The following is a 21,693-nucleotide window of genomic DNA, read 5'->3' on the forward strand; positions in this document are numbered from 1 at the left end:
TCTAGGCCCCTGTACACATGGTTGGAGATTCTGCCAACCAAATCCGTCGGATTTTGTCCGTCGGATTTGTGTCCGAAACTGTTGCATACACACGGTCGGACTAAGTTGTCGAAAAATCCGATCTTTCAGAACGTGATGACGTAATTTCGTTACGATGGGACTACATTCAGGCTAGTAGCCAATAGCTTTGATGTAGGAATTTGATCTGAGCATGCATGGCACTTGGTCCGATCAAAATTCGCTACACATGATCGGAGTATGTCCGATCGAACCAGTTGGTCGTGAAATATTTCCAACATGTTGGAAAATTTGGTCCGACGGATATTCGGACAGAATCAGTCTGATGCATACCACACACAGTCGGATTATCCGACGACATGGTCCGATAGGACACATTCCAACGGATTCTCCGACCGTGTGTACAAGGCCTAGGAGTTACCCACTCCTCACTTTTACACTAGGTACATTACACACAGGTGACACCTGCACTGTGTGCAATACCCACTCCTGAACCCCGCAATCTAAATTGCACACACCCGACCCCTGCAATCTGTGCGCTATGTACTCTTAACATGACACCTCTTTCTGTTCCTTCACGGGTTGTTTCATCAATCATCTAAAGAAATAAAAGAAAGTTCATAAAATAAAACATTAGTTAGTATTCTTTATAAAAGGATTAAAATAAATTTGTTTGTGTGATATTTTTCCATTGAAGTGTATGTATATAGCTCGCGGTGAAGAGATGATGATGAAGTTGCCATGAAAACTGACAGCAACTGACCAGTAAGTGGTCACAAAAAAACAAATAAAAAAAAGTATGACAGAAAGACACATATATTCAACTGTTTTATTTTTCTTTATTTTTCTGGGCACCAAAAAATAATAATGAGGTGAAGATACAGACTGGACCATCTGCTGCAGGCAGAGAGCCCCCATATGTCATATACAGCTATACCACGAGCATCAAATACACAGAGAAACAACAGAATGCCAGTAAAAGAAGGCTCTGTATCCTAAAACATATCTCTTATTAAAAAAATGCCAACGTCCCCACTGAATTTCTCCTCTCTCCACCTGCACGCCACCTTCCAGCAACCACTTGGTGAAATGTACATTATTAATGTCAATAAATAGCAGATCTGGTACAAAAAAACGGAAACTAACGCTGTTCTATGACGGAACGGGTTTCCTTATTAAAAGGACTAAAGCATCAATGCGGGAGAGAGGACACAGGCTCACTTACTGTCTTCTACATTCCTGGAAGAAGAACACACCTGTGGGGACACTCCAACATATCCCAGGGTGGCTTTGAAGAGTAACTTCAGTTTTGCTTCAAAATAATTTTCCCTTTCTGTTTGTAGTCAACAGTGCTTTTCTAGGTCAATATGTGAAGTTCTAAAACTGTATTAACAACCTTTATTGATATTTAAGAATATCTATGAAGGTTCCAGGTCATGGTATATCTAGTAGTAGTAAGCCCCTGTACACACGGTCGGAGATTCTGCCAACCAAATCGGTCGGATTTTGTCCATCAGATTTAGTCTGACGGATTGTGTCCGAAACTGTTGCATACACACGGTCGGACTAAGTTGTCGAAAAATCCGATCTTTCAGAACGTGATGACGTAATTTCGTTACGATGGGACTACATTCAGGCTTGTAGCCAATAGCTTTGATGTAGGAATTTGATCTGAGCATGCGTGGCACTTGGTCCGATCAAAATTCTCTACACATGATCGGATTACGTCCGACCGGCCCAGTTGGTCGGGAAATATTTCCAACATGTTGGAAAATTGGGTCCGACGGAGATTCGGACGGAATCAGTCCGATGCAGACCACACACAGTTGGATTATCTGACGACACGGTCCGATAAGACGCATTCCGACGGATTCTCCGACCTTGTGTACGCGGCATTAGCCACTTTCAACCAGACTAGTTCTGTAATGTTGAAGACATTTTTTAGTTTCTCAAAGACACTTCTTTAGTCGTAATGAGTTTTAGAAAAACACTCCAGCCTTTATATCCACACAGGTAGCACAGACGCCTTAATCCAATTACCATGGAAAGACAGTTGTTATTGTCCAAAAACTAAATGGGAGGATCTGAAAATAGGAATAACCACCTAGTTCTAATTACATAATCCCACCCTTGAAGTCTGGAAGTTTTCATAAATGTAAAAAATTTCATCAATCCTTCAATTTACCTGGTTAAAGGTGTAAATTGTTGTCAAATTGCCAGGATGAATAAATGTTAAAGACAGGATTATATGTGGAAGACAGATGGTGTTGAAGACTAGAACAGGGTGCTTCCATTACTTCCCATTCTGTTCTTGGACAATAACATCTGACCTTCTATAATGATTGTCTTAAGGTGTCTGTGCAACCTGTGTGGATATAAGTGCTGGGGTATTTTCCAGGCACTCATTAGGCACCGATTGAGATACAAACCATGTATGGGCAGGGTGATTAAACCCAAGTCGATCCATTGAACCCAAGTCGTACAACCAGCATGTCAGTTTTTGCATTTGATTACTGCCAGCAGCTATAGCTGCTAGCAATAGTCACTGTGTTCTCCTGGTAGGGATGCCTCCCCGCACCCCCCCATTGGGAGAACACAATAGATCAGCAGGAAGGATTCTCCCATCAACCCTGACTGTATTGATGGGGGAGTCAAGCAATTTTTTAAAGAAAATCGTATCATCTATGGCCGGCTTAAGGAAGTGACTTGGATAAAGTCTGGGAGTTTTTTTCTATTCAGCCCAGCGTACTGAAAAAAAACAAAAACTGAAGAGCCATTGGCTGAGAGTGCTGATTGGATGCCGATCAGCAGACCTTTTTTGGTCAGGCACATTTGACAGAAGCTGGCCAAACGCCTGCTTCTGTCAGACCAGCTGCCGTACACACAGGCTAAATTTCAGCCAGTTTCTGTTGAACTGGCTGATGTTGCCCGATATTAGGCCCATAAGCAATGAAATGTCTTCAACATTACAAGAAAAAGTCCATGTGACTTACTACTAGAAATTTTTTTGATATTTAAGTTAAATTAAAACTATGGCCAAAATTTTAAAAATGTACATATATGCATTAACATCACAGTTTTTGTTTTTCTGAGTCCACCCCTAATCATAGTTTTATTATCTATTGATCTGGCCAGTAGATGTGCTATTATTCACTTCTGTAAATAGCATGAAACCTGCAATTAAATCAGTTTAATTGGCTTTTTGTGTATTACGTTAAATCAATGGCTTTTTGTGTTTTGTTTTGTAAATGTCAGTTTTGTTGTAGTCACCCTAAAATAAAATTGACTTTTAGTAAGAAGAAAAGCTATTAAAGTGGAACTAAACTCCTTCTATCCTTTAAAGTCAAGGAAGCCACCATCTTAGTTTCTGTTTGATCTGTGGCTGTCTTGGTGCTGCACATGCAATCAGCTATGACGCCAGCCATTTGATAGGTTGACAGTTCCGTTCCGAGCTGACATAAGCACAACTAATAACTGTGACAGTTATCATTAAAAGCACACCTCTTTTGTGAAACAGTTCAACCAGTGAGTTTAATTTTAAAGTGGACCTAAATCCTCATATCCTTTTCAGTCAAGGAAGCTGCCATCTTAGCCCCGGTTTGATCTGCAACTGCCGTGTGGCTACACATTTTATCATTTATGACACAAGTTACGTGATGGTTTGACAGTTTGGTTGGGGGCACAAGCAAATGTGACAGCATTCCCAGCATTATGGCAACGTAACTGTTTTTTGAAACAGTTAAATAAATGGGTTTAGTTCTACTTTACAATTCCAGCTAACGTGTTTTAAGCAGTTACAGCAACAGTTTTCTTTTGGAAAAAAAAAAAGGTTTCAACTACATGAATAAAGGCTGATCCTTATAACCCCCGGCAGTATAATATTGTTTGTCCCAACATTGGCTGGACAGTGTGACCTGCATGTAAAAGTCGAGAAAATTATAACGGCCTATAACATATTAAAAAAAGAATTAATATACTGAATACTATTATAGGTATTAACCTCAAGCAGTTACCAAAATTCAACGTTTCTTACTTTAGTGGGACTTCAAATACAAAACTCCAAAGAAACTGTCAAGCCCTGTATAATATGGCCAGGGGATGTAGCCAATGCTCCTCCCATTTAACATTACTTTGTAATGTAAGGATTTCTTTCTTTTTCCTTAAAACAAAACTGGCCACTACTGCCTGTCTTTTGTGCCCTCTTCTGGGCCAAACCTATTGGTGACTGGTTGAACTTGATGGACATATGCCTCTTTGGTAGACTAGACAACCAAATAGTATGAAAGCAGACCATCGGTTATTGGAAGGATCTGTATATAGATAAAGAGTAAAATTAGATATTTAGCTTAGTTAAATTTCAAACTTTTGTCTGTTGGAAAGTGACAACCAAGCTATAGTTTGTGTTTTTTAAATGTCCTTGATCCTGTTGGCCCTCTTATCACACTGTGAGAACAGTACAAGGCAAGGTTTTATACAGTTATATAAAATAAGTCATTCCTTGATTTTATCATGCTGTACATTTCACATGTAATCCAGGTTCAGTGCAATTTAAGCCCATTTATTTGAATAGGCTGAAATTGAGCTGGACCCCAAATACTGCAGCTGCTGACTTTTAATAATCGAACACTTACCTGTCCCAGGGTCCAGCGATGCGGGGGAACGAAGCCCCGCTCATTTCCCCCTCCGCTTGGCAGCGCCGGTATTCTAACTGTGGGCACCCGGCTGTGGCTTCACAGCCGGGCACCCACTGCGCATGAGCAAGCGGCGCCTGTCATGTGTCCCAGATGACTGACAGGAGGAAGGGGGCAGAGCTGAGCCCTTCCTGCACCAAGGGGAAGTGATGTCACCAGCCCAGGCACAGAAGGAGGCAGACTACGAGGGGCCCCCTAGTAACAGGCATTTAGAGGTGAGTTAAAAAATTTTTTTTCCAAATATATATATATATTTTTTTTATAGGAATTTTGATGATTTTTTTTTTCATATGCAACACCACTTTAATATACTACTTTACAAAACCCAGTGAAACCGGATTGCATGGTGCTTCTGTTCCATGTGATCCAGTAAAAATGCACTCCACCCGCCAAGGAGGTCATTAGCATTGCACTGACACCTGCTGCAGATTCCAAGTGCAGTGTGTTTTGAATGTGGGGTGGGAAACGCACATGGAGTGTAGATTTCCCATACTGCATTGTGGTGTGAACTGGCCCCTATAGCACTTGAGGTTTTATATCTTTGGAGATGGCAAATGAGGATGCACCAAATGCCATATTTTTAAACCCCTGTAACTGTGTTTATTATAAGAAGAACCCTCACTTGACATGTCTGCATTAAAATGTCTGTATATTTTTAAAACAGAATTTAGTAGATATTAGGTATAAAGTCCTTCTAATGGTTTCACATACAAAAGTGGACCAGATCCTTCTATGTCGATAATGAACAAACAAGGATATGATCCTTAAATCCAGAACAAAACTTCTTCAGGCAAAAATTAAGCACCAACAGATGCTATTTTTTTAATGCAAATTAAGATATATTGATGACATTCAAAGCCACCACTGCATGTTTTTACCCCACAGCTGACTCTTACTAAAATGCTACCCTCTTTGGACAGTTGTTCACCTGTGTCACTCACTTCCCCAGGCTTACCAGGCAAATGCTCAAGCTGTAAACCTGTAGCTTTATATAATAGCAGACCGGAGATTCATACTCTGGCCTTCGACACTTAAAACATTCTAACTTCACACGTGGAAATACGATCTGTTCAGCAACACGCACAAGAAACAGCTTTTATCTCCAGCCAGACTACCACAGTTTGACTAATTTTTATTTTTTTTACATTTTTTTAATATTTTTTCGGTGTCATCACCTGTCAAGCAATTGGAGTAAGCATGACGCACATATAGAAGTCACAGTCATAACATGGGCAGGTTAAAACAGGGATAAGAGGACATAATATGGTAAAAAGGAAAGTAAACACACGTATGTATCTTTGTGTGCATGGAATGTGGGGTATAAAAAAACAGAAACCAGCTTCTAACATGGATAAAACATGATACATTTGTCATATGTAACAGTAAAAGTTATCAAATGATCTACATAGTTTAATTTTCAGTTCAGTATACATCATTGTCACAAAGAGTTAAAGCACCAACTATTTCAATGTCTAGGCTAAAACACATAAAATCTTTTGCTTGCTCTTTTTTTTAAGATTTTTTGTGTATTTATTTCAAGTACAAAGTTAAAATGCCTTTTTATTTTTCCCCTAATAATAATATAGAAGAGTAAAATAACAGTGCCTTCTTGGAATAGCACTAGAAGAATTCCCCCTCAGAAAATTAAAGAGAAAAATATATAACCAAGATAAAAAAATAAAATAAAGAGAAAGAAAAAAAAAAAAACAGTCGTCAACCAGATAGTAGATTTAATTTAACAATATATAATTCTCATAAAATGTTTAGCACCTTTTAAAATCACCACCTTCTGCTTATTTTAAGGAACTTAGGCATTTTTTTTAAGGTTTTTCTAGTTTTTTTTTTTTACTCAGGACTGTGCCAAAGGAAAAATAAAGTAAAGAATGTGAAAACAGTATTTTTTCAGCACCATTCAGATTCCCAATGGTCTGCCTAATGAGGGACTTTGGGCTCAAAATTGGGGCTGAGTTGCAGACCCATCCTAAGGAACGTGACACTTTCATACTGGTGGGATTCTGGTGTTTTGTCAATTTGTAAAAGTAAAAAAAAAAAGATTGATAAGACTATATTACAAGAAAATTAATGTTTTTGTACAAAGGCAGTGTTTCACGGTAGGAAGAATTTTTTTGTACATATTCTGGATCATGTCAATGTATAATGTTAAAATTGCACCTTATTTTGTTAATGTTGGTAAACTAGCTCTGTAGCTGAGGGGAAGACCCCCAAAACAACAAATTAGTCCAACATTGGGTTGAATTTACAGGCAGATTTTGTGAAGACCCCTATAATCTGCCCATCTTTTGGGGAGCTAAGGCCACACTGTTTACTATTATCCACAGGTCATGGTACTAATGACCATAGGAATCTGGCTACATAGCTTATTGTCAAGATCTTCCTCCAGCAAAACACAAAACGGATACAACAATTGGGTAGGAGTACAGGTTTCTTGCATCAACACTGGAGTCTTTTTACATGCCGAACACAAAGGTGATATTCAGACTAAGTGATACTAAGGATACAGTGATACAAGCATTTGCTAAAAAGTGATTTTGGTGAGTGAGAACAAGAACACACCTGATCTTTGGAAAAGAAATGGGAAGATTGTGTCTATGTACGTTGATATTTCCCTTTCCTCCCACTCTCAATGCACGTGTGCCAAATCCACCTATCGCTCACATCAAGGAGGTTAGACTTGGGTTCGGCCATGAACAATAAGGTATAGACATTCTCCCACTACCAATGCACATGTGTCAAAATACACCTATTACCCACATCAGGGAGAAGGTTACACTTGGGTTTGGCCATGCACAATAAGGTATAGACATATGGATAATTAAAGTTACATTACAATCTGATAGTACAATCTTCTCTAGATACACCATAACTACAGTAAGCCTAATATCATGAATGTGATGTTGAGGTATAGATAAATCCTAAGGGCCCATGTTAACGTGCATTGCACTGAGGCAGCCCATTCAGATGGGTCAGAGGTGAGTTTCTATAGTGTTTTGGAATGTCATTCAAAACTTATCACAACACAACGCATTAATAAGTGCATAGCACATTGCCACAATCCATAGCTGTGAAACTAGCCTAAGTGATACAGCTGCAAGGCCTGGTTGTGTTTTTCTCTCGCACATCACTACACTCTTAACATAGAACTCCAGTTGTAACATTTCAATAGCCACATGAAGAATTTCCTGATGAATTTCAGAAAGGCTCCGATCCCTTCAGGTCTACAAACAATAGATACCATTCTATTCAACAGATGATGTCATCCGATCCCCTGCTGCTGGTTGGCTGTGTTGAGAAATGTGCATGGTTTACAGTGACCTGATTGGACGTTACCACTACATTCCTCAGATATGTCTACGACAGAGGGGAGTGCATACTTAAAATATTATCTTTCTGTCCTTCTGCATGCTTACTAAATCATCAAAGTAGAGAGAGTGCTAGAAGTAAGTCTTGCCTCTACTCGTATCATGATTGGATTGCACTGCCTATAGAAGGGTTTGGCAATTTATTTCACTGCAACTAATTGGAGGGATCTAAACTCATTTATTTTTAAAATATGAAAGTAAGTTCTTTATCAAAGTTTTCACACTGGCTGCCTTCATGGAAGAAGCTTCATTAATTTCTATAGAAAGGCTGTTTAGTGATGAAATGCATAATAAATGACCTTTCCATAGTAATAGATGTAGACTTGCAGTTGCAGATGTGCATCTTTGTAAAGATCTGGAAGAATTTGGACACGTGAGTATTCAATTTTTGTTGGGGGTCCTGAGGGCTGAAGGGGGTCTTTCAAAGTGTAGGTAAACTCCACTTTCTAGCTAATACCTACAAGTAAGCCTATAGTAAGGCTTACCTGTAGGTACAGTAAATATCTTGAGATATTAATACGGGATGCTGCCAGTGATGTCACCTAGGCATGTGCTCAAAAGGGATGGCATACCTGTACTGTACCTTCAGAGCTCCGTGACAGGGTTCCCGTGCATGAGCGGAAACAATGTCATTGCGGTCCCAGACATTTATACAGCTGGAGCCCACAAACCTGGAAGTGACCGGATGAAGATGGAAGAGCTGGAAAAGTCATGACAGCGCTGCACTGGCAGTCTCAAAATGTGCAAGTAAATCTATCATAATGTGCTAGCATGTGATGCATTCTAGCACATTATTGCAAACCGCTGCAGGGGATGCAATGTTTTATTTTCTTTGGGGCAGTTAACTACTGACAGAAATTTGAGAGAAATTTGTAAACTTTTCCTAAGAAAACTTTAGGGGGCTGCCATTGCTGACCTCCTGAAAATGTTAATTGTTGGTCTGTCTTCCTAATCTGATGGCTTCAATACTTTAAGTCAGTGACCCAAGTATGCAGATCCAGAAAGCCAAAGAAAAGTCTGAAATCCTTGTCTTCATACTTGTCCTGGGTCAGTGACAAATAGTACTGAAGTCACTGGATCAGCATGACAGTCAGGAAACGTACATTTTCAGAATGAGAGCAAAGACTGCCTCTGTGTTTTTCGCAAGAGAGGGTTTCCTTTTACACAATGATGACACAACTTTCAACATCTACAAGTCCAGAAAACACAAATATTTCAGGGTATTACAAAATGCTCGATTCTGCCATGGCTTGAAAAATAAATTCTTAGCAATAACGGACAAGTGACAACGTATCCTGTAAGCACCACAGCATTCAACATGAGAAGGCATTGACTCGCATTAGTAATTAAGTCATGTATGCTGCAGGTAACGTTTTAGTCGGGGCTAACTTCCTAGATCTCAAAGTCCACGACAGCTGTAATAGTATGTGTAAATTGTAATATAGCAAAGTATTTGCTTTGTCCCGATGGGATTCATCACCATAGGAATATAAAAATGTTACGATGCAAAGTGTGTTGGAAAGAACGTTCTAGCAGCCCTAGTGTGTGCTGTATTGGCTTTACACCTGGCACGTGACTCACCAGACTATGGCCCGCCCTCTTCCACCCCGGGCTCTGCAAACCTCACTGGAGATTCATTGTGAATGAGATTTTGCAACAGCTTCTCTCTCCGTCAATTCTTCCTCTAGTAGTGTATACACTATATGGCTAAATGTTTGTGGACACCTGGCCATCACACCTACTATATGGTCAAATGTGGAGACCCCTCCAGATGACTGCGTTCAATTGTCTCCACTTGTCTTATGAATGCAACAGAATACAAGGAATTTTTAGACATTTGCATTCTTCCATCCTTGTGGTAACAGTTTGGGAAAGGCCCTTTTCTGTTACATTTGACCCCGTGTACAAATCCAGTTCCATAAAAACACAGTTTGATGTGGAGGAACTCGTGTGGCCTGCACAGTCTTGATCTCAACCCTACTGATTACTTTTGGGATGAACTGGTACTGATTACTTAAGAGATGAATAGGAATGTGGATTGCAAGCCAGGCCCTCTATTCTTAGCTCAATACTCAACCTCACTAATGTTCTTTTGCCACAGACACACTCCAAAATCTTGTGCAAAGTCTTCCCTGAAGAGTGGAGGCTGTTATTGCCAAAGGGGGTCAAAATATTAGGGGTAATACAAGCTTATATGGGGTAATGGTCAGGTTTTCACAAACTTGACCATATATGTCTGCCTCCGTGAACATTGGAAGTTTGTTGTGGCATTAATCCAGAAACTTATTTCACAGAGGCTTACCTGTGTATACCACTGCCTCCCTAATGTAACCTTTCATCCCCTTGAGAATTATTCTTCCACTTCAATCTCCAAAAATGTTTGTTCAGTTTGGAACCTGCATTTGGTTTCATAATATACCAGATAGGTGCTACCACCATTACATTTTTCTCTTGGTGTGTAAACTTTGTGATGCCATCTTCTCCAATCACAGTATTACAAAGGTTTATATATCACCGATTGAAGACACACCTGACACCAGATCAATGCAGAATGTGGCGTAAAATGAAATGTGGTACAGGCTTTACAAGTAATAAACTCTGGCTGCTTGCAAAGCCTTTACTTCATCACTGGAAATTCACGGGGTCATGTGAATCACAGTTTTGATATGTGTTGCATTAGACCTAACTTTAGGTAAAAAAAAAAAAATCAGCACAGAGACTGTACTTACATAAAATTCGAAATGTCCCTTGTGATGGTGCTAGCTATTGTAATTGAAATGCTCTGTCCTCTGCACCCCTCATCTGTAATCTGCCGCATGGATTAATAAAACTGAATAACCTGTCACATGCACACATCAAGAGTGCCAAATATATCCGCCCCTTCAGCCCACCTATTTATTCATAGAAGCTGTACAATAGCTTCCATGAATAAAAAAAAAACGGTCTACAAATGGAGGACATGCAGATGAATATAAGGTCTGCCTCCTCCATTCACAGAGTACTTTTCATTAATGGAAGCTATAGCACAGCTTCTATAAATAGAGAAGTGATCTACGGAATGGAGTGAGAGGACATTTTATTCATCTGCCTATCTTCCATTCATACAGTGCTTTTTATACGTGGGAACTATAGTACAAACCGAAAGGGCAGGCATAGTTGGCACTCTTGATAAGTGTGTGGATATCCTTTCTGCACCCAACCACCTGACCTTAAGACCCACCCTAGATGTATACTTATCCTACGGCCAGTGTTGCCATCCACTGATGTTGAACTACATAGCCTTTTATGTGATTATTGCTGGGGATAACCCTCAATACTTTGAATCATTGACAAGAAAAATTATGCAGATTAGTCCTTTTCTCAGACTTATGATCTGTATGCTTGTTCTAGGTCAATGACTCAGAAAGGACTGAAGTTAATCCTTGAGCATATCGGACAGGAACCTAGCTTCTTATTTAAAAAACATTGAGAACCACTGCTGAATCTGATGTTTGGTTGCTTGGGAGTCCAACGGAGATGAACATGTTATCCAGATGCTACATGGGATGTATCAGGCACACTCTAATAAAGAGAACACCCAAGCAGCTGATGGAATTATACCTTTTAGCTGGCCTGGGAAGGTCTTTGAATTCTTTAGGAAAAGCTAGTCAATGGCTAGGCAAAGAGAATCTGGTCATTGTTCTCCCATTATAAGACCGGACAAAGTAGGACTTACCAGTAGCCACAGCAGGCATTTCCTACAGGTGGCAGGGAAAAAGATTCAGCAGTTTCTGTACGGGCATGCATTTCCCCCATCATTGATAGAAATAGCCATGGCATAAATGTTTTTTTTTTTTGGTTTTGTACACACTTCACCTCATTCTTTAAGCTGTGACAGCACTTAAGGGATGAAAAAAAGTGTCTCTCATGCAATAGTTGAACATTGACAGCAAAGCTTAAGTAACCAGTTCAACATGCAGCATGCCTTAGGCACTACTGCCACTTGATGAATTTGGCCAGCTACATCAATTCTTCTAAACCAGGATAGGACCAAGTGATGTTCTGTGTAGAAGAGAGTAGTAGTCTTCCTTTGAGTTGTGTGTCTACAGGCTCCAGTGAAGTACATCTGGCCTTGATGCCAGAGCAGGGGGTACTCTCACATTGCAGACTTGTACATTTTTGGCCGATATGAGTATGAATGTTTTTCCGCTTTTTTTTATTTTACAATCACATCATCTTATATTATATTATTTGCTGTCTAAAGTCACCCAAAGAAACTGGTGAAGATGTCCTCAGTGTCTGTGCCTTTATACACTGTTAGACCTCTGATTCGGGTTTACAAGGTTTTACTAAATCCCTGGATTAGTGATTACCTGAGAGGTGACACCAGCTTGGGTTCATGACTTATCTGAATCATACACAGTAACTCACTACCTAGGAATGACACTGTGGAGCATATAGTGAATATATACCATATAAACCCTTTTTTCTGTCTCACAAATCTAATTTTTTTATAAAGAGGTTCAATAGATTACACAGGACTGCTCTGTTTTTTTTTGAACCTGACTAAATCCTGGCAACTCCTACTTCTGCATATAGTCTTTATATCTACATTAAAAAGTGATAGCGAGCACTATTTGTAATCATTATGACATGTACCAGGTACAGCGATAATTATTTTGTTCCATATAATATTAAATGATCATCAAAAGCTTTGTTTTTTTCTATGTACCCTGTGATTTATACTTTCTTACTGAATTAATTTTCTAGATGCATAAAAATATTAAAGCACACCCTGGATGATTATTGAGATATCTGGTCAACCTGCAGACAAATAGAAGACACATAAAAGTCCAACTATGGAGCTTTTAAAATTGTCTTTTGCAGACTGTTCAGGTAAAAGTTTGAATCCCTATCACATCTGACTAAACATATTTACACAATTTTAGACATTAAATTTTGTCTACATCTCATTTGACATATACAATATGTACTTACTATATTTAAGGACTTACGTATCCATGATTCCAAATGAACTGTTACAGGACAATGGTACAATTGCGAACACTGGGCACCATGTGCTGCCAAACGTCACGGTCATGTTACTTATCTGTCTCTGCCATTGTCTGATGATGTATGATCAGCGTCAGGCTAGCCCAGCACAGGCTTCACCACTACATATGATATTGTAGTAAAAGCAGCATCAGCCTTGTGTAATGCCATTCAGTGGCGGTTATACATTTCTAACACGAAGAGGTGCCAGTTAAGCATGGAAGCACAAAGTCTTCCCATGACTGCCATATGCTCCCAGTTGTTCAGTTACATTTCCCTCCTGAATGACAACACAGGTGATCGGATGTTTAGGCTGCCTGTCAGCTAATGCAGCCACAGCAAAGAAAATGGAGTGCCAACATGACTGCTGTCACGCGAACGGATGAATTTATTTCAAGACACGGCATATCTGAAATAGAGAAAGCCAACTATATAAGTAGCATTTTGTAATATTCCAAAACATCGAACTGATGGGCAATTACTAAACCCCCTTTTTCATAGTAGTGGTCTGCCCCCCCCCCCCCCCCGATATTATGCAGAACTTTCAGTGATTTTAGACACTGATATGCTTTTTATCATATTAGAGAAAACACTTTTCAATTTGCATTTATTTTGAATCTAATTTATCCAGAAAGAATTTAAGCAGAAATGGAATAAAGTTTTGGGATTTGAGATTAAATCTCTTGACACCACGGATTTGAACTATTCTGGATTATAAGGTTTTTGATGTCTGTGATGTGCTTCAGAATATAAGAGCTACAACTGCATGAGAGTCACAGAGTGTTCACACAAAGCCTTAGCATAATTACAAAAGTAACAATACGGCCCCTTTCATTCGGCTTTCTGATCAGGTCCACCGGTCAGTTTTTCAGGTGGACCTGATCAGACGCTCCATTCACTCCCATGGAGCAGCGGATGTCAGCGTTAACATGTCCGCTGACACCTGCTGCTATCCGATCCTGTCCGTGAAATCCAGAGAGATGGTTATCCTATTTTTATCCATCTGGCGTATCGGATGGGATTGGGTGAAAACGGGCAGACGATCCGTTTTCATCCGATTGTTCCTATAGAGAGCTGGACTCCTGACAGGTCCGTCTCAACAAAGTGAGTGGAGACGGACCTGTCATCCGCCGGCTCAGAGGATCGATCCCCTCCTGAGCAAAGCAGAATCCGCTGGGCATACCACTCGTGTGAAAGGACCCTGCCTCTGAATTGATGAATCAAGTACCCACAAATCTGCATCTGTATATGGAATGCCCGGAGAGCCCCAAAACCTAGACCTGCTGTGGCCACATTCTTTAACTTGCTCCACAGCACACCCCACCCAAGGTGACTCTCTGTTGACCACAATACCTTCATTACACTGGGAGGTGCCTTGGGTGTATCATGGTTGGAGCCGAACACAGTTCTGTGGCTTTCTAAAGAAATGTCCTGACATCTAAAGTGATTAAGCACTGTTTGGTACCCACTGGATCATGTTACCATATGTTTTATTTAATGTCTCAATAAAAAAAAAAAAAAAAAAAAAAAAAAACCTGTTATCTGAGGTAATATCTGCCAAGGTTTGCTGAATGGGTGCTAAACCTTCCCTTTGTAGGTGGCACAGTGCAGGACAGCTCTGTAAAAAAAAAAAAATATGGCCATGGTATTGCACAGGGCATGTAAGCAGGTCAGCTCTGTGGGAGACCATGGTCATTCTAATATTAGATACTAGGGACAAGTACCATACAGAGCAGGGGTTTCCAAACTTTATGAACAAAGGGACAGTTTAGTGTCCTTCAAGCTTTAGGGGGGCCAGTGGGAGAGAACAATGCCCCATCATTGGTAGTATGGGGAGTAATAATACCCCATCGTTAGTATCAATGAGAGATATACTGCCCCATCAGTGGTGTCAGTGAAAGGAATAGTGTTCCATCATTGGTGTCAGTAATAGTGCCCCATTCGCTGGTGTCAGTGGGAGATATAGTGCCCCATCATTGGTGTCAGTGGGAGAAATAGTGCCTTATCACCGGTACCAATAAGAGAAATAGTGCCCCATCGTTGGTGTGAGTGGCAGGAACTATACCCCAGTGTTGCTGATGTTCGATTAATTAATGCCCCAAGGGCTGGATAAAAGCAAAGGGCAGCATCTGGTCTCGGGACCACAGTTTGGAGACCATTGATATAGAGCATGGCGATTCAACCAGCAACCTCACTGTATTTGCTTCTCTGGATTTTGGGACATATTTGCATTGTCATAAAATAGGCTTAGAATTGTCTGTTTCATATGAAATTCTTCTAATCTTTCTCTAAAGTTGTGCGGATTCTACCAGTTTAAAAAATAACTTGTGTAATTCAAAGAGATTTAAATATTCCCTGTAATAGTGAGATCATTAAGTACATTGTTCAACCAAGGGTGGTCAGGCCCCTCCCAAGTTTGTTTAGCTTTATGTCACTTCAATGGATTTTGTTTTTCCATTGGCCAATCTTCATCTAAGAAGCTGACTCAGAATGTATTTTAAGAACCAATACTGAAACATGCAAAAAAGTTTTTTTTTATAATGTTAAGCACGAAGACCAAAACTTTGTCCATACTGTTTAAGAAGCACTGACAAAAAAAGCAATATACCTGAGTGTTCTGACATGAGATAAAAGACACAAGTGACTCCATTCTATAAGTTCCATAGCAATGGTGGAGGAGACCTGTACATCCTTTCAGCCAAAGAGCAAGGACTTATTCCCCAACTCAGAGCCATTAATGGTGGATTCTGGGGCAGTAAAAGACAATGGTGGATGATCATAGGTATAAAGAAAGTTATATTTAGTAGAGTCTGAGTGTTTAGAGCACAGCCCCGTCTACATCAAGTAATTGGACACAAAATCAAAAATGTTCACATCATGTACAATGGATAAAAGAGTGGAGGGGCTTTGACCCCCTGACAAAACAAAACATCACTGATAATTGAGATTACTGTAAGCGTGAAGAATCAGAGGAGGCTCTGATAAGGTTACATACTCTATAAAATATCAGCATAGAAGGACAAGGCCTCTGACTCTCTCTTGAGGCTCAGGTGCCTTCTCCAGAACTCTAAAATTCTACAATCCCAGGTTTAGTGAGTCTGAAAACCAAAAAGAAACACTGGCTTCCCTTCTGAAGTTAGGGGTAGCCAGTGTCTGCTGAAGACCTATGTATAAATAGTTGTAAAAAATGCAGCTTGGGTTGTTTGTGGTTCGGGGATGACTAAAAACATGGCTTATCCTCTCGCCAATGGTGCTTGAGGGCTGATATCGCCTGAGTAGCTCTGATGGAAGCTCTGGTAAAAGTAAGCACCGCAGGAATACAGTAACTGGATGTCATTCTTGACAGCTGGCATCAGAGCTGGTCCTTAGTGGTATAACTATTACATCTTCTGTAGACGATGGTGTAAGATTAGCTACCACCAGCAAAGACTGTATGATCCGCTGCCTTACACTGTGCCACAGGCTTGCAAACCCGAATTAAACGTCTGCATTTATTGCATAGTTTGGAGACACTTGAACATACAGGCCGGAGACGGCAAAGTTGGCATCTTATTAGCCATGGCGTCAGCTTGGCAGCTCACCAGAATCTCTTGGACTGAGAATGGAAGGAATGTTGGCGCCAGTAAAATGTGAGCTTGTTGGCAATAAGGCACCATATACAGCTTGTACCTAACATGGAGCTGGTAAGAGATAATCTGGAAGCGATTCAGTTCACTATACTGGCAGCCATACTGTCTGATGCCTAACCTTCAGCTAGTACTTCAAAGTGGCACTATCAGCTGTAAGTGGCAGGGATGCTTAAAAAGAGCCAGTCCACCAAAAAAGTTTGATATTTCAGCTATGGTTAGAGAAAGCTGGGCTGAACCACACAATTCGGTTCTTTATCTCACCTATGTTTTTCAAACTTAAAAAAACACAAATAAAATCTGATGGCTAATGGCCAAGACAGGCTGGTGGTCATAGAAATGGTGTAAAATCTGATGGTTAATGGCCCTGCTAGATAATATAATTTTCCACCAGATACTGAAATATCACTTTTTAAGCAGAGTGACCACCTAAAACATAATACATGAATGGAATATGAAATAGCACCAGTTTTTCAGCTAGACAGACAGAAGTATTAATGAAATGTAAGGCTGTTTCTTGTAAAGCACCATGTAAATGGCCGGCAAAGGATATCTTCTCTGCCCTACCCTAAATATAGCTTTGCATGATGGAGTGTGTTGGGGGTTCCTAAGCTCTAGTTTTAGGAGTGCAGTCCAAACAAAACTACACGTTTCCTTTTGTTGGAGAGACAGAACCACAAACTACTTTCAGGAAATATTTTACCACTGGAGTCTGCAAAATTTACAATAGTTTGTCAGCTGAATCGACAATCCAAAACTATAATATCGGTTTCAAATGGAGATTACTTTTAAAGTAATCTTTTCCTGTGTCTATGCAGAGCAGAGTAGCAGGATGATTTACTGGCCCGCCGCCCCCACCCCTGCAGCATGTATTACTGGTTCCCCACTGCTCCATTCTGTCATTAGGACCAGGGACAGTAATCTGACTCAAACCAATTTATCGAATCCCACACATGGCTATGCACTCCCCCTCACTCATGTGACAGTGCTGGGCCAATTACAAGACACCAACACTGATACATAGGTGAGGGGGAGGAAGTCACATACTACCCTATCCCCAAAGGTACCGGGTATTTTACTTTACTCCTATGGCCTAACATAGTGTTAGGAGAGCAAGGAAATGTAAATACATGCTGCTGAAAAAGAGGGGGTATTGGCAAACCTTGGCCCCCCAGATGTTTTGGAACTACATTTCCCATGATGCTCCACTACACTGCAGAGCGCATGAGCATCATGGGAAAAATAGTTCCAACACATCTGGGGTGCCAAGGTTCGTCATCACTGGGGGTAGCTAACTGAACCTTTTACTTTACTATTCATAGCAAAGAGTCACTTTAAATACCAGTTTTGGTTGGAATTATCCTTTAATCATTAAAGCATGTCCACATGCAGCTCCTGGGGTACTAGGGGATTGTAGTTCCATGCTGCCCAGACTGTGGCAACTTGTCTAAGGTCTACTCACCATCGGAAGGAAAAGTTTTTGGTATGGACATTGGCCTGAACACAAAACACTGATCGCATTAGGGAACATTATTGTCTGTGATGACATTGTATCTCTTGTCTTAGAAGCTCCAGAGGATCTCCCTGTGTTTTTAGGCACGTGTCTTGTATAGAAGCACCAGGTCATTGCACAAGTTGGAAGGGGCAACAAGTTCTCCACACAGCGTTTCGCTAAGGCACCATGGATGCCAATGTTTTTAATCATCCCACTTTTGGAAAGCACCATGTGAAGTTGTTGTACAGTAGTAGTAAGTAGTACCATGATTTGTGTATGTCATCTCTGCAAGTACGCGCACATGTTCAGTTATAATTACACAACTTAACCTAGTGGAACAAACATGGCCGCCTCTTTTGCACCATCGGCTATACTGCTTCAGGATGCGCTAGAGACATGTTCTAGCAACAGCCATGAAATCCAACATGGATGCCTGTAGAGAAAAAGGCTACTGTATATGTATGTTAGGAGTGGGACTTATACAGCAGGACTAATAGTCCAATGTGTTGTTTGATGATTATAGGTGCGGCCTGTTAACCCTTCCAGCGGCTGTTATTGGTCAAGGAGACGGCATACTGAGGAAGATCAAATAACATAATAAGATATAAGCACCGTTATAGGACCTCAAAGTCCACCGGAAGCCAGCAGGATATGGGACATCAGGCCGCAATCAGTGTTGGCGCTATATAAATCCTGTATAATCTTAATACAGATTAGGATGGCATGCGCGCACTTGCAGAGTTTATATATCCTGTGATTCCACATACAGTATATCTGTAAACAGTGTTAGAGGTCTGAGCTGTTTGCAAAAACTGCTTTATCCTGGCCATGAGGCACGGGGCACCTGAAATACTGTAAAAAAAAAAAATTGGGTAATTTTTGCCAAAATTGTAACAATTATCCTGTATGAAAACATCTGAAATGAAAATCTGTGTTCTTTTCTTTTTTTTTCCTACTCATCGCTTGAAATGTTGAACCAGACTATGAAGACACAGACATCGTATGACGACATCAGGAGGCTACGTCTGCTAAAGTGCACCTGTCTCCGCTTAGAAGACGCGGCCTCGGTGTGCTAGAGAAGGAAAGTCTCAGGTTACACAATGTGCGACTCACGTAGACCACCATACTTGTGCTGCTATGTACGTTTGTGGCTCTGCGGTCTGGTTTGCATTGCGCTGTAGTTTTGACTTAACCCTCTTTGCAGCCACTTATTCCAGGCACCCCTCGGCAGGAAAGCGGGTAAAGCACATTAAAAGACCTAGAAAACTAAACATGAACATCTAAAACGCTTAGCACCGGGGCAGAAGAGAACAAAAATATATATATAAAAAAAAAAATAACAAAACTAAGGGGAACTTAAGAGCCCTCCAATGACTGGTGGACCCTGTAGTTCCTCAGCTCGAGGTTGCCCGACCCTGCCTTAAACTGCACTAAAATTTAAAACCGGAACCTGCGCACGCATCATGGTGACGTCTTAAATAAGACCTACAGGCTCCTATGTTACTAAAACATGGGGCTGTGGGGGGTTAAAATATTCCCCCCTCCCCCTACAAAATATCAAAGTAAAAACTTAAAAAAATAAACTTAGACGTATGTAAAGGAGAGTGTAACATGAAACGAGAAGTTACGTAGAAGTGTCCATTCGGATATCAGACTCTCCCAGCTGCTCCTCGTCGCTGGTGGTCCGGTTATTACCACCGGGTGATTGATTCTTTCCCAGTTTTCAATCCGTCCTCTGGTAGAGCTGTGAGACTGGTGAGGGTTGGTAAAGGTTCTGGGGAGCTGGAAGGATGGGGTGGGGTAGGTGGGGGGAGAGGGCGATCAGCTTCAGGTCCCTTTTACCTTGTGAGTTAAACGCAGGCAAAAAATTCCTTTAAAGGGGCGAAGAGGTGACGGATGACAGGGACACTCCAGGATCTTCCCAGAAGCCTTTGCCTGGCTAAACGGCTCATGTTAGAAACATCTGTGTAGTGGACAGGGAAGCCAAAGACCCTGCATAGAAGGCAAGTAGGTGAATTATTATAACAAAGACTGAGCTTAAAGAGGTTCTCTGCTTACAGTCTTAACATTAAAATATTAACTTTTTAAGTTGTAATAGAGTAGGAGAGGGTTAAAACTGATTAACTGAAACTGAAGTATTTTTGCCATCTGTGGCTCATTAGGCATATTTGCACTCACTTCCTGTCCTGTATACTTAGCAGTCTTTCAACTATAAACGAAATCCCCTCTTACGCTAGGCTCACATCTGTGCCTGTGGCTGTGGGTCCCGCACCCAAATCGCGCTGCTCTTAGGAGACGTGCGGGGCTGCAATTCATTCTGAATGGCATCCCAACATATCTCAGCAAAAAGACCATGCAATTTCCCTGCAACTGTGTTTTTGTACAGGTGCATGCAGCTTTTGTTTTGCGGAAAAGCAGGCACGGCAGCCCATTCATTTGAATTAGCCGCTGTCCCCGTGCAAACGCAGGCCACAAAAACGCTAAGGTGTGCACCTAGCCTTGGGCCCCTTTACACAAAGGGTGTGCTCTGCTGGAGTTCGCCTAATCAGCAGGGAATCTGTCCTCTGATCCCGGATGAGCAGGCGGATGGCTGGTCCGTGTCTGCACCACTTATGCAGAGCGGACACAGACACAGCCTGCTCTCCTCTATGGGTGGTCGGATGTAAACGGATCACCTTTCTGTTTATACCCGGCTGTCATCTGATCCAATTCACCAGATGGATGTCTGTTTTTAGCAGATAGGAAGTCAGCGCTCCTTAGAGGAGACTGGAGGGTCAGATTAGGTCCGCCTGAAAAACTGACAGGCAGACCTGATCAGTCTGCACTTGTGAAAAGCCCTTAGACACCCATTATTACATTCCTGATCTGGTGGCAATCCTGGGATACTGGTGAACAGGATAATTAGGAAGATTAAATCTCCATAGAGGGGACACAGGCAGCAATAAAAACCTGACAAAGGTTCTAACCCTCACAGCTCTATCCAAGGAAAAAAAAGTTTTACCTTCAGTTTTACTTTAGGTGAACCTGTCAGTTAAGAAAAAAATCTTGCTGAAAATTTCCTGCAAGAGAAAAGCTCACCTCTCTAGTGGCCCATGTCTTATACAATCCCTCCGGCACTGAAATGGAAGGAAGATAGAAGACACAAGCAATGGGAGAGGAGAGTATAAGAGCTTTTCTCTAGTATAACTCCTTATGCCACGTACACACGATCGGACTATCCGTCGGACTTAGTCCGGTGGACTAAACGCCGGACCTTGCAGTGGAGGTCCGCTGGACTTTCCGAACGAGCGGACCTGCCCACACATGACCGGACTTTTGAAATGAACAGACCTGCCCACACACGGAGAAAAGTCCGTTCATTTTGAACGCGGCTCCAGGTAGACGGGACTAGCGAAGGAAGTCAATGTCGCCGCCTCCATCGGTGAGACTGACACGTCGTTAGCCCCGTTACC

General features: G+C 41.2%; 1 protein-coding gene across 6 annotated transcripts in view; it reads right to left on the reverse strand.

Annotated features, from left to right (window-relative positions):
- Window positions 1-837: 837 nt before the first annotated feature.
- Window positions 838-21,693, reverse strand: part of DNMT3A (DNA methyltransferase 3 alpha) — a 346,591-nt gene continuing 325,735 nt past the window's right edge. For all 6 annotated transcript variants that reach the window (XM_077489110.1, XM_077489109.1, XM_077489107.1 and 3 more), the window contains one exon: window positions 838-20,233. In XM_077489110.1, coding sequence (XP_077345236.1) covers window positions 20,092-20,233 — 142 coding nt within the window. In that variant the 3' untranslated portion in view covers window positions 838-20,091. The remainder of the gene's footprint in view (window positions 20,234-21,693) is intronic.

The sequence above is a fragment of the Lithobates pipiens genome, unplaced genomic scaffold (assembly GCF_037356315.1).
Source record: "Lithobates pipiens isolate NorthernLeopardFrog02 unplaced genomic scaffold, aLitPip1_a1.2 Scaffold_18, whole genome shotgun sequence".
Taxonomy (NCBI): domain Eukaryota; kingdom Metazoa; phylum Chordata; class Amphibia; order Anura; family Ranidae; genus Lithobates; species Lithobates pipiens.